This window comes from Nilaparvata lugens, chromosome 1 (assembly GCF_014356525.2).
Source record: "Nilaparvata lugens isolate BPH chromosome 1, ASM1435652v1, whole genome shotgun sequence".
NCBI classification, from domain to species: Eukaryota; Metazoa; Arthropoda; class Insecta; order Hemiptera; family Delphacidae; genus Nilaparvata; species Nilaparvata lugens.
Window position 1 is genome coordinate 12,523,798 of NC_052504.1, and position 18,405 is coordinate 12,542,202.

At 32.3% G+C, this 18,405-nt stretch overlaps 1 protein-coding gene across 1 annotated transcript in view; it reads left to right on the plus strand.

Annotated features, from left to right (window-relative positions):
- The window catches only part of LOC111053487 (transformation/transcription domain-associated protein), a 160,447-nt gene that overhangs the window by 99,775 nt on the left and 42,267 nt on the right, over window positions 1–18,405 (plus strand). Inside the window, 4 exon segments of the mRNA XM_039430392.1 lie at window positions 12,662–12,943; window positions 14,006–14,191; window positions 16,494–16,590; window positions 17,939–18,150. Of these exon segments, the coding sequence (XP_039286326.1) occupies window positions 12,662–12,943; window positions 14,006–14,191; window positions 16,494–16,590; window positions 17,939–18,150 (777 nt within the window).

Below are 18,405 nucleotides of genomic sequence, written 5' to 3' on the forward strand. Positions count from 1 at the left end.
TCTGTTGTAAATTCGTCCAGGCATTTATTCACCTTTATTCATTCACGCCATTACTGCCGCTCAAGTCACAATGCAACAGACTCAGGCATCATCTGAAAAAGTATGCCTTTACTAGTTATCGAAAATAAAATGATCCATTCTACAGTTATAGTTACATATTCTATTTGTTATTCATTTAGAATAATATGTTGAACATGATTTGCTCCACACAATCATTTCTCAAAATGTATGGATATCGATTTTGAAAATGATCTCTTTGATTTGTGCGTAACTAGGCTACTCTTCAAGCCGTATCTCTGATTTCTTCCAATTGTAGTTCCACATATATGCATAGCGGAAAAGCACAATACAATGATAAAGGTTTGCACCTGCATACAGAACAATTTTTCTGCTTCATAATGTGATTCGATAACTTCATGCAAACAATGAGTTGAGAACAAATTTTCCTCTTCCCTATTATTCGTATTCTATTTTGTCAAGTTCATACTCTTTGAAAATATTCAACCCAACGTTCCTATCAGATGTAGTTTTTAAATTTCCTACGCAGTCGTTTTTCAACATGGGCTCAAATAAACATTATTTGAAATCTTGAGGTGTCAACTATTTTGAAAGTTAACAGTTCTATTTTTTCAAATTTTTATAAAGTAATCAGGATTATTATTTTATGCATACTGTATTTTTAACTTTTCCACATTGATGGAATAAACGTATTTATTTTTAAACTAGTAATTAATTGATTTTATTTCTGACTTAATGCATTGATTGATATCAAAATAATTGAGAATATCGTCTCCAATATTTTAGTTTATAGTCGCGTTAAACACTAGCAACTGAAGGGGATGAACGTTTGTAGCATGTGTGAACAATTCAAAGTTTTTCAAGTGATACTTCCTAGTACAGTATTCGTCCATCTCAATAGTCTGTAAATAAGGGGCTACCGTAGATTATTTGTTTTGAAATTGGCCTGTATAATATTTTTTAGTACCTACTGCAGTATAGAGAAATGTTAATATCTCTGTAATTTGGCCTGATTCTGTTATTGATAACTTGCAAATGAATAAACTTAATGTATTAACTCAATCTAGGACTTGAGAATAAATTTTTACACCAAGTGATTATCCAATCAGTATTTCCGTCGTAAATCAAAGTTTTACTATTCGGTTTTTTAATCTCATTTACTTTAAACATTTTCCACGCATATGACTTGCTGTTCAGCATCCAAATCTCAGGTTCTGAGTTGAGTTAATTGTGTATTATCTCTCAGCTATCAGTATCAAATTTTTAGAGCAATCATTAATATCATATTCTATCTAACCCAGGATAGGGCTGTGAATTTTTTTCAAAAATGGTTTGCAAGTTGATGGTTGTATCTGTTTCAATTTTAAGAACTGTAAATATAATGTTAAAGCTTGTCTTTTATTTCGGTGTGGAAGAATTTTTTGTAAATACGGTTTCTTTTGAAAAGGTTATAGAAGTATAATAATTGTTGAATCTGGATTAGAAATTATTTCATTTTATTTTCCTTCTATCCATAATCCAATTTCTAAACTTTGGAATTATTTTTTTTACTTTAAATGAATTGACAAAAAAATATTAAAAACCCAGGTTATAATATTGGTACTTATTTATTCATTTGGCAATTGTTTTCATTTGGTTGAGGATGTTAGAATTATCTATTTTCAAAAATGCCGATTTAAAAATAAATTATCACTTGGTTGAATTCGTTTAATTTTCAATTTTTGTTTGGATGTACCTAATTCCATCAGGTACATTATCTGAAAAATTGTAAATGTGGTGCGTTAATTGAAAAGTCTTTATATTTTTCTAAGTGAATAATTTTTACTATACGAGGTCAACTCAACCTTGTAGACTAAGATGAAGATAACACCTTCCTTATCATAAAATAATATATAGAAGAAAAGCAATAATTTAACGTTATTTGTACTTCTACTTGGAAATTAATTTATCGACTGAAAAACCGCTACTCTTGTCTCGGTTAGAAAGTATTTCCGGGATTTTTAGGACTATTTCCTTATTTTTGATAAGTACAAAATGTGTAATAAGTGGAAAATTAAGGGATATTCTTTACCTTGGAAATCAATTGCTTTGTGAAAAATGTGTAGAAAGAGTGAAAAAAACAGAAGTCTGATGAAAGCATGAACAAAACAGATTTAAAATTGAATTTTCTAAAGGTATCTCAAAAGCCTTGAGTTTTCAATGAAATTGAATATTTTTTAAGTTTGATATAGTGACTGTGATGTTCTCTATTAAAAAAATACTTATTTGATTGATTGAGATCTTTAAATGCGATGTTTCAGAACTTTTATGTGCGCTTTTGAACTTTGTTCAATGTCGTTACTTCTATTCGTTGTTGATTATAATTGATCACATTTGCCATAGGATAAATTTGCTCCTTAGCATAGAGCTTGATGAATAAATTTGTATTATTCAATTCGTTTTTAGTAGTGTTTTACTAAAAGTGTCCAAATGAAATTTTTTATAATCTACAATGAAATACAAGTCAGTTTACATAATTATTCTATGAGCGTTACAAAAATGAATGAAATCGCATTCTCAAAGGAAAATAACTCTGATAACTCTATTCCTCCAGTGTAGTTTATAATAACAACTTTTATCAAGACAATCAAAACTGTGTTATTCAATGTATTTTATCATTTGAACTGCTTGTACTTAGTTGCATGATTGAATAAATTCAACATTGCAAACATTGTCAAACTAAAGCCCTGCAATTTTCATGAATTTTGTTAAAATTCGAGTAATGGAATAAATTCAAGTTAATTCTCAACATTGCATTATTATTAACATCGTCATCACCATCAAACTTCTCAAACTACTATAATGCATTCCACATTGATTAAGATGTTATTCTAAATCATAATCGTAGTCATAGAGAGGGTTTTTTGACCGAACGTAGTGAGGTCTATGTTTCAACTCTAATTGCTTTTGTCTTAAGCTTTAAAGCTTACAAGTGGATTGCATGCATTACACAGATGTCTGACCGTGTCTATTTCTATAAGGAAGGGTTTCAATATTTCTTATGATCGTGCCCATCAGTATCAATATTCTCACATTTCAAAAACAAATTTAATAGATGATTGAAAATAAAATAAAAAATGATTGAATGAACTGAATAATGTCGAAGAAATTATAATATTCTTGATTGAAAAATATTAATTTTAAAATAGTTGAGAATATCAGATGGAAAGATTATCACGAAAGTGAAAATCATCATATGGGATACAAATTCAAACGTGAACTGACTTTATTAACATAAGTGAGTTTTTGATCTTGGAGAAAACAAATAACAGTTTTTATGAGTAAATTATGATTCAGCTGTGAATCGTGATTCAACTGAATCAACTAGAACAGGTGTCATCAGATGCTTGTGGATGAGAAAACTGCGTTAGGTCTACTGTTCTCAGAACTACTAGTATTTTCAAATTTATAAAATCATGCAGGATTTTTCCCAATATAAAACTGTTTTCTTAAAAGAATTAAGAAGCCTTTCTCATATTTTAAAACTAGATAAAAATATTGTCAAGCACTACAATTATTACAATTAGGCCTACAGTTGAAAAAATCTGATTATCTAATAAAAATAAATTATAAAAATCGCAATCTCCCATTATCTACTTTATTTCTGTAAGAAATAAATCATCTATGAGCCCTCTCTGCTCTCTTAACATAACTTTACGGTATTTTGGTAAAAGTTTTGCGATTTTGCAGTGTGACTGATTTCTTTGGAATACTTTACAGAAGTATATCAATCATCCAGTTGATATAGTTTCAAACTGTAGTAATAATAATTATATTCATAATAGCTTGTATCAAATTCTTATTTGTTTGTAATTGAAAAACCCAATAATCTGAGCTCTCATCTACAAGTACTCTTATAGATCACACGCCTTTTTGACCTGAGTATATTTATTGATTGAAGAGCTACAGTCAGGTAGATAAGATAAATATATAATTGAGATCTTTTTATAAATGCTAGAGCCTTTTTGACAGCTATCAGACAAGGTTTAGCATTCAAGATAGTGTAAAATGAATTTTTCTCATTTCATCTCACTAATCAACCACACATTTGACTATCATACATGTTACAAAGCTGATCTGATTTCGTTAGAGTGACACTTCTTTTGTCGATGAATTTCGACTTTTATTAGCTATTTTTTATATTAGTTAACATAATTTAATTTCAATCAATTTTTTAGATATATTTTGAGACAAAACTGTGAAATATGCAATTATATTAATTTTTTCATCACATTATTTCAAAATAGTAATGAAAATTCTATTCATCCATCTATCCATGAGATATTGCACCGGGCGCAAAGCGCGAGCTATAAAAATTCAAACAATTATTCGAAATATTAATAGTATAAGAATATGGTCACTATTGTAAATTATTAATTAGTAATATTGAAAGTAAAAGTTGTCATAACCAAGATTCAAACTATCAAAATAGGCTGTTTGAATTTCATTTATTTTTCAATTTCTTTTATATTGGGAAGTTTTTTTTTGGTGTGGCGAAAAATAGCGTTTGCAACACGGGCTAAAATGTTTTTCCGGCTCTCGAACGCTTCAAGTTCTCGACTTCGTCTCGAACTTGAAAACCGCGATCTCGAGCCGGAAAACGTACATTTTCGACCCTAGGTGCGAAATATACTATTACGGTATTTTGGTAAAAGTTTTGCGATTTTGCAGTTCGACTGATTTCTTTGGAACACTTTACAGAAGTATATCATCCAGTTGATATAGTTTCAAACTGTAGTAATAATAATTATATTCATAATAGCTTGTATCAAATTCTTATTTGTTTGTAATTGAAAAACCCAATAATCTGAGCTCTCATCTACAAGTACTCTTATAGATCACACGCCTTTTTGACCTGAGTATATTTATTGATTGAAGAGCTACAGTCAGGTAGATAAGATAAATATATAATTGAGATATTTTTATAAATGCTTGAGCATTTTTGACAGCTATCAGACAAGGCTTAGCCTTTAAGATACTGTATAATGCATTTTTCTCATTCACCTATAATAGGTTTCATCTCACTTCGTAATCAACCACACATTTGACTATCATATAATATATGATACATATTACATACAATTATCATACATATTATGTTACAAAGTTGATCTGATTTCGTTAGAGTGACACTTCTTAGTCAATTATTTCATTTTGAAATTTGTTCCAAACATATCAGCTAACTGTAAAACATAATTTCAGGCCCTGAAATTGATCAGTTGCGACCTGAAAACTCTGACACCAGACCTGAGCCAGCCAGGTCACACGATATTATTATTAGCTAACTGTATTTTGGTCGCCATAAACAAATACTAATTATATTCTATAATCGATCTGATTGAAGATCTAGGATTTTCCGCCAGCCAGCCAGTCTTTGATGAAAATAAACCTCCCCTCTTGGGTAAACTTCATTAAATTTACAGAATTCATATAACAAATTGAAACGCGACATTGGTGAGAAACCTCTTGCAAAGAACAGGAGTGAATTAAAAAGAGGAGTGAATTAGAAGCATGCTCCGTAATTCATTATTGTGTCACAATGCAATACTAAAGTCATTCATGCTAATTTTCACCTCGTTGAGTCTTTTAAATAAAAAAACAATAATTGTAGATCTCTAGAATGTGAAAAGATTATAGTTATTTCCATAAATATATTATATTTTTTTGAATTTACACAATTTCCAGTACATTGAACTCACTATACAGAGTGAGTCATATATTGTGTATGAACCCTTCAATAAGTTGGAGACTGTTTTAGATATAATACTGTCACTTTCAGGATAAGTTATTGGTCGAATACTCTACCTTTTGACGTACAACTGAATTTCAACACTTCATAAGGGGGTGACTTAGGGGTTGTAACTCGTATATTTTAAATGTAAACACCCATTGTTTGGTACATCATTTCAGAGGCCGTTTTAAAACAAGAAAGATAGCATCAATAAAAAGTTCTATGATGTATCCAAAATGGCGGCTGATTGAAGTTTTAGTTTCTAAAGAACTTATGAACTAAAATTTTTTAAATGCAAATACCCATTGTGTGATACATCATTTTGAAGGCCTTTTCAAAACAAGAGAGAGACATCAATAAAAATGTTCTATGATACTTGTATCCAAAGTTTGGCTGAGTGAAGTTTAAAGTAAAAACTAAAACTTCAATCAGCCGCCATTTTTGGATACAAGTATCATACAACATTTTTATTGATGTCATCTTTCTTGTTTATAAAAGGCCTTCAAAATGAAGTACTACACAATGGGTGTTTACATTTTAAATATTCGAGTTACAACCCCTAAGTCACCCCCATTATGATGGGTTGAAATTAAGTTGTACGTCAAAAGGTACAGAACTTAACCAGTAACTTATCCTGAAAGTTACAGTATTATATCTACAACAGTCTCCAATTTATTGAAGGGTTCCCATACATATGACACACTCTGTATAATAGAGAGCCTGGAAAGCGTGTTAAGCACTTCTGAAATGGTCCTCAAAGCTCTTTTCAAAAAGACAATTTTAATATTGGAAAATAGTCGTGCACAAGCAACCCACCATTTAAAAAATATTTTTGGAACGCAATAAAACTTTTACGACTGTTGTCATAATATTGATTGTGGATGTAGAATTGCGATTGCGAATCATAAATAAATAGAATTGGTTGACATTAATGAACTGGGATATTCAGTTTACGATTGCATGGTAATGATGTAAATATCAAAACGATCGCGATATCACCGTTCTATGCAAAAATAAAAAACAATGAATTTGACCAACAATACTACTGAATCGGCTTTCTAAATAAATAAATATAATTTTATTGCCATGTTATGAGCATCGTCAAATCTACTGTAATTTTCAAACTTTTCAAATTTTCAAAATATTACCAAGTCAATAGTTCACAATATTATATTAATACTATTACTGTAAATAATTCACATTTTTTAAAGTTAAAGGTCATGAATTTCAAGCTCAAAATACCCGCCAAGAGAATAAAAAGGATTTTTGACCAACCAAGAATATCACTTTCTTCTGAACAAGTGAAACGGAGCTTCCGCCCAAGCAATTCTGCAACTATTTAGCGCATTGCAATTTCTACACTTGATCTTTTTGGCGAAAAATGTAGATTTATGAATGTGTGCAGCCAATGGCCATAGTGTCTAATGGAGGGTAATGATGGATAGTGTCTGATGGCAGGGTAATCCAATGTTCATCATCACCTTAGCTCCCATGATACTCTTCAACCTCAAGCTTTGAATCTTGGAATTATGTAGTTTGGAAGAAGTAAGTAGTGTTATTGAATACAATGAAGTATTTAAGCGCATTACATAGGCCATCCACTAACATAAAGTTTCAGCGAACATTGTCAAATAACAGTCTTCTTCAACAGCTTACAAACAGTGGTCTTTGCCTGCACGCCTGTGTCGGAAATGACTGGCACTTGAGCGGGCCATTCACTTTCCGATTTCTTGTCCGACTTTTGGTCCAACATTAAAATATTATAAGTTTCACAATATTTAATACATCTGTCGGTTCATTAGTAAAAAAAAAAAAATGTTTGATACGACGTCGTACCGTGAATGGGGCTGTTGATATTGGGCTGAATGTTGGTTGTCTAGCCGGACGATTTGGATCCAACACATCAGACATTGCAAGGTCAGCCGCCTAGTCAGAGTCCAGTTGGATCGTGATTGGGGATTTTGGACTATCTCGTTGACAAGTAGTGGAAGCGTTGAAATATCCGACTATAGTGAGGTTCACGTTATAATGGCAGTGGAGGAATATAGGAGAACAATGTTGCCGAACCTCTGTCTTGTCAATGCCTTGTATAGACGGTAGCTGATTCAGGTTTATTGATTTAATATTAACTGTTCATCCTAGTTTAAAATATTCAATAATATTTTATTAAGCAATAAATTATATTTTTCAATAATTTCATAATGTATTTTCATAATTAAGATGAAATATTTTGTTAATTAATAAACTATTCTACAGTGTTAAAAGACGATCTGGCAACAGAGCAAAGCAAGAAAGAGATAGCGCTATCCGCTTTGTTGAATGATAGACAAGGATAGCAATACCATTGCTAACGTCAACCTAACTATTATATTGTTGTCTTACTATCGGTCCAAAATTATCACACCACCTGTCGGATAGTGAATGGCCCGCTTAACGTTCAGGGTTTTACTGGTCAGCCAAAAATTTCCGGTAAAACGTTATATTAGGGGCTGGCCTAGTATTTATTTTATTTATTTCGGATGGTGCCCACATGAGACTTTTTTGCTTGTGCGCGGGCAATGGGAAGTGCGAGGGTGATTTGACGAGATGATCAAACATCCATGCCTATTTGGCGGGATTCGAACCCGCGACCAGATAGCACTAGCAGACTGAAGGGTGCAACGCTAGAATTATACAATATTGTAGTGTATAGTATAAAACAATGTACAAATAAGTTGATATTTCATAAGATTATTTAAAACTTTTTACGGGTGCAGTTTTTCAGTTTGGATACTAGGCATATCAAGTTAACAAAATAAAAACAATTATCAGGAATATTTTTAATACTTCTGAGATATATGCGCCTAAAGATGAAATTTTCTGAACAGATAATTTCAAAATTGACGACAAAAAAATAATGATATTTCGAGGATTTATTCTTCACAGTATTGTTAATTAAATAAGAAAATATTTTCTCAAAGTATAATTTTATTAAGAAATTTTATAAATTTTTAAAACATTAAACGATTTTAGTTATTCTAAGTAATTTCTTTTCAAGCCTAAATATTTAAGACATAATTATGTCGGTTCATTAGTTCAACAGTAAGATGCAAGTTGTTAGAAGTAAGATGTTATAAAAACGGTTATGACTCATTGGTCGCGCTGATAAGCTATTGCTTAGAAAAGTCGAGAATCATGCGGCTGCTACTGTTGGAAGGGTAACCACTTGAGCCAACTCCTCTGAATATGATTCATGAGTTGAAAAATCACTTCCTGTGGTTCTAAACCCACCTAAAACTGTAGGTTCAGTCATCTCTCATTAACATCCGTCTCATTACCCACGCAAAAGCCTAGAGCTTATATGGGCATCACTCTCAGCAAAAAAAGTAATATATATTAAGGATATCTCACGAAAGGTGTAACATTTTCAACAAAAAATGTTAGTAATAAATAAAAATATGAATCTTAGTACCCTTTTAAATTATTTTATCAAGACATGTTTTGGCTACTAATGCCATTTTAAAGAAAATTACTAATGTCATGAAAATGGCATTAGTAGCCGAAACCTGTTTTGATAAAATAATTTAAAAGGTTACTAAGATTTATATTAAAAGTAGCCCTAAAGAAAAAAGACAATCTTAGTCATTTTCTTATATCAACCTTAGTTTTCAAGTTATCGATTTTTCTATATTTTTTGAAAAAGTCAATAACTTGAAAACCTATCAGTCAAAATCTTCTAAGGATATGGTTGGAAAGAGGAAAAATGTCCAATAAGATTCATATAATTTGCTCCTTTGTTTGACGTTTTTGTACTTTTGTAAGCGTTCTAACTGTTCGAAATTTGGTTTTGAACTCAATGAATGCACTTTTTTCAAATCAAATTTTATTCACTCAAAATTCATACAAAATATTAACAAAAGTATAACAAGACAAGTTACAAGTGAACAAGATACTAATCACTAAAAGTACAGTATGTTATTGGACTTTGTCCGCGAATAGGAGTCAGATCCAAAGTGTTTCAACTTTGAGCGTTCAAAAACGTCAAACAAAGGAACAAGTTATATTAATCTTATAGGAAATTTCTTCTTCTTTCCAAACATATCCTTAGAATTAGATTTTGACTGATAGTTTTCTAATTATTGACGTTTTTCAAAAATATCAAAAATTCAATAATATATATGTATCTCGAAAACTACGATCGATATAAGAAAACTTAACTAGACAATTTTTTGTTGGAAATTTCATGTTGAGTCTATGATCTTCGGCTGTCACACCTTTTGTGGGACATTATATGTACTTTAATAAACATTATCTTCAATTTATGTTGAAGCTCTAGTTAATAAGCGTCCTAGAAACCAGGCTCTAATTTATTCATTTTAGTGATTTTTTTTGTATTTATTCATTCGTGGATACAATTACAAATCATATAAATATGATTGGGAAAGAATAACAGGCACTGTCACAGCCTACCATAGATAGAAGTAAACTTTATCCAAAGTAAGCCATGGCACTGCCCAAAACTATTCTATCCCCAAATTTTGATACTGAAAAACATGTCCAAGAATTAGGTTATATTCTCACTGCTGAAAGTTGAAGTCCAATTTTTGTCCAAAAATATATATGAGCTAAAAGTTTTGATTTAAAAGGATTAAAAGACCAGATTATAGTTGAATAAATTAAATAATTATTTCAGAAAATTTTGAAACTAAAAATACACACAACTTCTTACTAAGCACTAAGCACAGCTGTTTATTTACTGTGATGTATTTTTTTTACTTACCTATTACCATAGGTAAGGAAAGTATTGCTGTGTGTGTGTGTGTGTGTGTGTGTGTTGTGTGTGTGTGTGTGTGTGTGTGTGTGTGTAGGCTACGCGATATCTCATCTCCTAATTAACGGAATGACTTGAATGATTTGAAAATCAAGGTCCTTACACTAGAAGGATCCGACACGAACAATTTCGATCAAATGCAATTCAAGATGGCGGCTAAAGTAGCGAAAATGTTGTCAAAAACAGAGTTTTTCGCGATTTTCTCGAAAACGGATCCAACGATTTTGATCAAATTTATAACTAAAAAAGTTATTGATAAGCTCTATCAACTGCCACAATTCCCATATCTGTAAAAATTCCAGGAGCCCCATCTATACAAAGTTTGATTTCAGATTCCCAATTATTAGGCTTCAGATACAATTTAAACAAAAAAAATTCATGTGGAAAAGATTGTGCATAAAAATCTCTACAATTAATGTTCAGTAACATTTTCACCTAAAATTGAAAATAAGCTCAAATTTCGAGAAAATAAGATTATTAAATTGCAAACTGTTGGCAACTGTTGATTCTATTAAATCATTCACTATGAAGAGGTAGCAGACTTCGTATGTCTGCAGCGTTATTGTCCTGTTACCAGCTGACTCTCTTTGAATAGTAGACTTGAGATGAACGTGAACACTAGCGTCAGTTGATCAATTAACGGCAAGGAAAGTTGTGTGAGTGCTCCACACCAGATGTTTTTACTATCCAATATCGGGGACTGAGCTTCGCTCTGGAGTACAAATTTATTACTTTGGAAGAATTTATAATAACATTCATAGTTCATACAGAAATGTTCACAGAAATCTAATCACATTAAATTGAGATTAATTCCCAGAGGAATGCAAAAATTTCCCTCATAAAGGCCCGGTTGCACAAAAGCCGGTTAAATTTTATTCCTGATCAATTTCACGTGAACCAAATCAGAGAAGACCATTTCAAAAAGATGGATCTACTGGAATTGATCAGTATTGAAAATAACCCGGCTTTTTTGCAACCGGCACTAAGTACCTGATTGAATGATTACAAAAGTTCAACAGCTAAGTCCAAAGACCTTAAAGAGGTATAGACCCACAATGCCTATGCCTTCCCAATGATAGCTCTTACTTGAAATTGATGGCCGCCATTGGGGTATTTTAGCACGAGATATTATATCTATATATCTGTAATATCATTGATTACAAAGGCATTGATATGTAATAATCTTATAGGTTGCCCCCTCAATGGCCGATTTCAATTCCAAGTACGACACTAGCGCTGCATGTGAGTCTATGCATATTTAAGGTCTTTGGCTAAGTCATAATTTTGTCACAGTCCCCCACACATGATCTCGCTCACTAACTTCCATCATCAACAGACGACGCAATAATTATTATCAGCTGTTTTTCCAAGGATGAATAATAATTATCCTTTTAATGTTCTTCAGCAAGTTTTCCCAGGGATGAGACCTTGTGCAATTGAATTTTTATATTATAAACCTACTATGTTCTGAATTTCGTGAGAATCATTAAAGCCGTTTTCGAGATCGGGTGAAATACAAACATATATCCTATTATATTAAGCGAGCAATTTCTGTATTTATATATCTAGTTATTTATGTTTAACGGATCTCGAAAATGGCTCTAACCATTTTCACGAAATTTGGAACATAGTAGGTTTATGATATAAAGATTCGATTGCACTAGGTCTCATCCTTGAGAAAACTCGCTGAACGACATTAAAAGGATAATTCATCCTTGGCTGAAACAGCTGTGGATAGTAAAAAAGTGAGTATGTGAAAAATCAAAATATCGCATCCCCGAAATTCATAAGTTCATAAAAATAACGAGCGAAGCTCGGTTCCCCGATATTAAACATCTCAACATACACACATCTAAACCATAAATAGTCTAAAGTAAGCCATGTCTAAACACATGAACAGAAATTGCTCGTTTAATTGTATAGGAAGGATAATTATTCCAGAAAACTTTGAAACTAAAAATACACACAACTTCTCACGAAGACCAGCTGTGTATTTACTGTGATGTAATTACGATCCATAATCGGTTAAATAAAAGAGACAAATTGACTTGTGTGATTTGCAGATAATGGAGGTGCAGGAAGCGGCACAGATTCACGGTGGCCTGGTGCCGGGCGGCGAGAGTGACTCGCTGCACGACATGAAGACAACGGTGAAGACGTGGCGCAACCGACTGCCAGTCATCGCCGACCACCTCAGCCACTGGAGCGACGTCTTCACTTGGCGGCAACACCACTATCAGCACATTTTGTCGCATTACCACAATGTCACAGCCGCCAACGCCAACACAAACGCCACCACTCAGCACTCGTCCGCTGCCGGTGTCGCGCTGCACGCATCCGCTCAGGTACAAACTCCGATTGGAAATTAAATTATAATTGAAAATAGAGTAAATAATAAGTTAATAACTAGATTAAGTAAATAATTTATTGAGAAAAAGACTGGACTACACCCCCTAACATCACAAGATAACTAGTCCCCTCCTATCACAAGGTACATAAAATAGGGAACCTTTCACTACAGGTCAAATTCCTAATCGACGATTCTACAGTGAGGTCCACGTTATAATGGCAGTGGAGAAACATAGGATAACAGACTTGCCGATTTTCTACATTGCCACTGCCTTCTTTAGAGGATTGCTTATACCGGTATATCTGATGTGATATTAACTGTTCATTCTTGATAAAAATAATCAATAAATTATATTTTATTCGACAATAAAATATATTTTTCAATGATTTAATAATACATTTTTATAATATTGAGATTGAATATTTTGTTGATTATATTTCTAAAACTATCTAGCAACGTTGTGGAGCTAGAAAAGGATAGCGCATCCTTCTTTGTCGAATGATAGACAATGATAGCAACACCAATGTTAATCAAATACTGTCATTATAACGTGGATCTCACTATAGAGTCGTCGCTTAGGAATCGGACCTTAAGGAGTACGGACCTTGAGAAGAAAGGTTTAGAACCGCTGATGTAGATAATCAGTTTTAGATAGGCAGATAGCTTCCACTATCTGTCGATTTATTTATTCATCAAGTTATTTTGAACTCTGTGAAGCATATCCATGGGTACGTTGACAACAGTGTGAAAATGTTAATCCTTTAACTCATCAAGGTTTTAGGACGATCGTTGTAAACCAATAATTCGAGATAAGGTGAAGTTACACAGGGGATCGAATCAAGCGACCGAGCCTGGCTATAATAGTTTATATTTCCTAAAATTGAATATTGATATACAGTTTTGATAATTTCTCAATGTATGTATTGTAAAATAAATAATACATTGAATTTTATTACCATTACAACATCTACCATATTTATTGTTTGCTCTCTAACATAATATTTCTACCTCCAATCATTCATGGGAAATGTGACCGACTGTATAATTCATTTTTCAGGCAATAATTCACTTCTGCAAGATAGCTAGGAAGCAAAACCTGACTGATGTGTGCCTGGATAACTTGCTGCGGATTCACACCATCACCGATGTGCTCGTGGGAGACACCTTCCAGACTATCAAACAGAAAATCAAATGCTACATGCAAATGGCACACTCCTCTACTGGAAAGAATGAATTGCAAGAAGTGAGTACCAGTTCTTGAATTTATTCCTTGGGATGGTTTCTAAAAAAATAATTACTAATCAATTACGGGTTGAATTTTCAGTATGAATAGATTATTAATTTTGAATGTTCACATTTTATAATTTACTGGCTTTACCAGAGGTGTAATATTTTTTAGAGATGGCATTCCTAGTTATGGTTCCTAAAAAATATTACTAATCATTACGGGTTAAATTTTCAGTATGAATAAATTATTATTTTTTTAATTTTCACATTTTATCATTCACTCGCTTTACCAGAGTTGTAATATTGTTTAGAGATGGCATTCCTAGTTATGGCTCCTAAATATTATTACTAATCAATTACGGGTTGAATTTTCAGTATGAATAGATTATTAATATTGAATGTTTACATTTATAATTTACTTGCTTTACCAGAGTTGTAATATTGTTTAGAGATGGCATTCCTAGTGATGGTTTCTAAACATAATTACCAATAAATTACTGGTTAAATTTTCAGTATGAATAGGTCATTAATTTTGAATGTTCACATTTTATCTTTTACTCGCTTTGACATAGCTGTAATATTTTTTCTTATCTTCTAGTATTTTATCAAGCATTAATTATATTCATGTTTGATTACGATGTGCAAATTAAAATTTAAGCCTTCTTTACTCAAGAATTTTAAGATTATAATACTGAAATTCTGTACACATTCCATATTATTCGGTGCACTATTCTTGTAATTCGAAGTTTGGTTGAATATAAATGATGGATTCAAAGTGTTGAAATAGTTTTCCAAAGCAATATATGATTACGATGATGCGAATGACGATTACGATGTGCGAATTGAAATTTAAGCCTTCTTTACTCAAGAATTTGAAGATCATAATACTGAAATCCTGTACACATTCCATATTATTCGGTGCACTATTCTTGTAATTCGAAGTTAGGTTGAATATATGATGGATTCAAAGTGTTGAAATAGTTTTTTGAAGCAATACATGTTTGAATACGAAGTGCAAATTAAAATTTAAGCTTTCTTTACTCAATAATTTGGAGATTATAATACTAAAATCCTGTACACATTCCATATTCTTCAGTACACTATTCTTGTAATTCGAAGTTAGGTTGAATATATGGATTCAAAGTGTTGAAATAGTTTTTTGAAGCAAAAATACAATTTATTGCTAAATTATCAAGTGCAAAAACCATTATAGAAAATAATTTCCCATTCCTTTGTTTTCAGGCACTCCAGTTTGTCGAGAAAACAACTTGACTGTTTTTGAAAATAATTTCCATTCCTTTGTTTTCAGGCACTGCAGTTTGTCGAGAAAACCAACTTGACTGTTTTTGAAAATAATTTCCCATTCCTTTGTTTTCAGGCACTGCAGTTTGTCGAGAAAACCAACTTGACTGTTTTTGAAAATAATTTCCCATTCCTTTGTTTTCAGGCACTGCAGTTTGTCGAGAAAACAACTTGACTGTTTTTGAAAATAATTTCCCATTCCTTTGTTTTCAGGCACTGCAGTTTGTCGAGAAAACAACTTGACTGTTTTTGAAAATAATTTCCCATTCCTTTGTTTTCAGGCACTGCAGTTTGTCGAGAAAACCAACTTGACTGTTTTTGAAAATAATTTCCCATTTCTTTGTTTTGAAGCAATACATGTTTGATTACGAAGTACAAATTAAAATTTGAGCCTTCTTTACTCAAGAATTTGGAGATTATAATACTAAAATCCTGTACACATTCCATATTCTTCAGTACACTGTTCTTGTAATTCGAAGTTATGTTGAATATATGGATTCAAAGTGTTGAAATAGTTTTTTGAAGCAAAACCACAATTTATTGCTAAATTATCAAGTGCAAAAACCATTATAGAAAATAATTTCCCATTCCTTTGTTTTCAGGCACTGCAGTTTGTCGAGAAAACCAACTTGACTGTTTTTGAAAATAATTTCCCATTCCTTTGTTTTCAGGCACTGCAGTTTGTCGAGAAAACCAACTTGACTGTTTTTGAAAATAATTTCCCATTCCTTTGTTTTCAGGCACTGCAGTTTGTCGAGAAAACCAACTTGACTGTTTTTGAAAATAATTTCCCATTCCTTTGTTTTCAGGCACTGCAGTTTGTCGAGAAAACCAACTTGACTGTTTTTGAAAATAATTTCCCATTCCTTTGTTTTCAGGCACTGCAGTTTGTCGAGAAAACCAACTTGACTGTTTTTGAAAATAATTTCCCATTCCTTTGTTTTCAGGCACTGCAGTTTGTCGAGAAAACCAACTTGACTGTTTTTGAAAATAATTTCCCATTTCTTTGTTTTCAGGCACTCCAGTTTGTCGAGAAAACCAACTTGACTGTTTTTAATAAGGAGATGACAGCTGAATTTTATGCGTTGAAAGGACTTCTCCTGTCACAACTGGGTATGGCCTAATCAATTCACCTTTATACTCCAAATGATTAAGTTTCTATTGTAAAATGAAAGAAAAGAGAAATTTTGATATCAGAAGCTGAAAGGAAAATAAATCTAATCGCATGAAGATCTAACATGCGAAATTAAGGGCAAAAAGAACATCCTTCTAGTGAATATGGAAGTTGTACTGTGTGTTCATTTATTGTATACTCAATCATCCAACATTTATTTCATGTTTATCTTTTTCAATTAAAACCGACTTTGATTTGCTGATCAAATTCATATTAGGCTATTATAATTTATAAGAATAAATGTAAGTTACAGTGTTAATTTCTTGATTTTTTTTCTAATAAGCCTTCAGGACATTAAGGATTCTCGAACTATCAATAATACTTATGTAATAATATAATTATTATTAACTGACAATAATTATCCATAACAAGATATAACTTTGTTTCCTACTTGTATCTCGACATTTAGAAATATTAAAAGAAACAAGAGGCCACTAGTAGTTGTATGTTGTATTAGTACTCTTTCGAAGTTGATGATTTATTTCATCACTTTCGAAAAAATCTTGCAGCATTTATATGAAACTCATTTTAAAGATGATGGTTTCTCGATCCATTCCGAGCTGCGATGTATTAACACACGGTTTTGGTGTTTTTTTACAACGGCGTGTCGTCATTTATTCAAGTAAATAAGAAATTTAGGGCCGGTTTCCGAGCTCGGGATTTAGCTAAGTTCTAGACTTTAAACAGCTGAATTCAGAAAATTGGCTTTCTGAAACGGGGCGTAGTCCCGTAGTGTAAACTTTACACTATTTTCTCTTTATTTTAATTTGTGTTCAATTTTCTTGTTTTTCGAAATTTAATTTAAACGTGGACTGCTACTATGCCCCGTTTCGGAAAGCCAATTTTCTGACTCCAGCTGTTTAAATTCTAGAACTTAGCTAAATCCCGAGCTCGGAAACCGGCCTTTAGTATACTTACTGACTGGAGTACTTTCGAACGGCAATCGTCCATTTTCAACGACCCACAATTGTTACTTCTTCGAATGGCATGTCGTAAAAAAATCAAAACCGTGTGTCAACTTATTTTGTTGAAATCAAGTGAAAGTCTTTGTTCCATTTTATAAAGTTTGCTCAGAACAATAGAAAATTTATTTCGCCAAAATAGAACATACATAAGACAAATGTAAATTATAATAAATATTTGGCAAAGTCAAACAAACAATCAATCAAACATTTTTTCATTAGAAAGTGTGACGGAACACCTGTATAATATAAATAAATGAATATTTTAACAGAAAAAGCAATTTTAATTCTGGGTATTTAAAAAAAATTACTTTATGAATTCTAGGAAGGACGGACGAGGCGCACAAAACATTTTCGGCGGCCGTTCAGATGCACGACACGCTGGTGAAGGCGTGGGCAATGTGGGGCGATTTCATGGAGCTGCAGTTCATCAAGTCGAGTCCCCAAAACTATACGATGGGCAAGTCGGCCATCACGTGCTTCCTGCACGCCTGTCGACATCAGAACGAGTCAAAGTCCAGAAAGTACCTGGCTAAGGTCAGTCGTTCTCAAAAATGTATTCCCTTCAACAAAAACTTTAAAATTTGTCTTAAATTTTGGCATAATATAATAGTCTGATTTAAAGAAAGGTGTGTTGTTCACTTACTAGCCTACATGTTTCAAAGTGTATTCCCTTCAAACAACAAACTCTATGATCTGTCTTACATTTTGGTATAATACAAGTCTCGTATAAAGAATAGTCATAGTCAATTCTTGGTATTCAAGTGATGCATGCCATCTAAATTTTGTTCT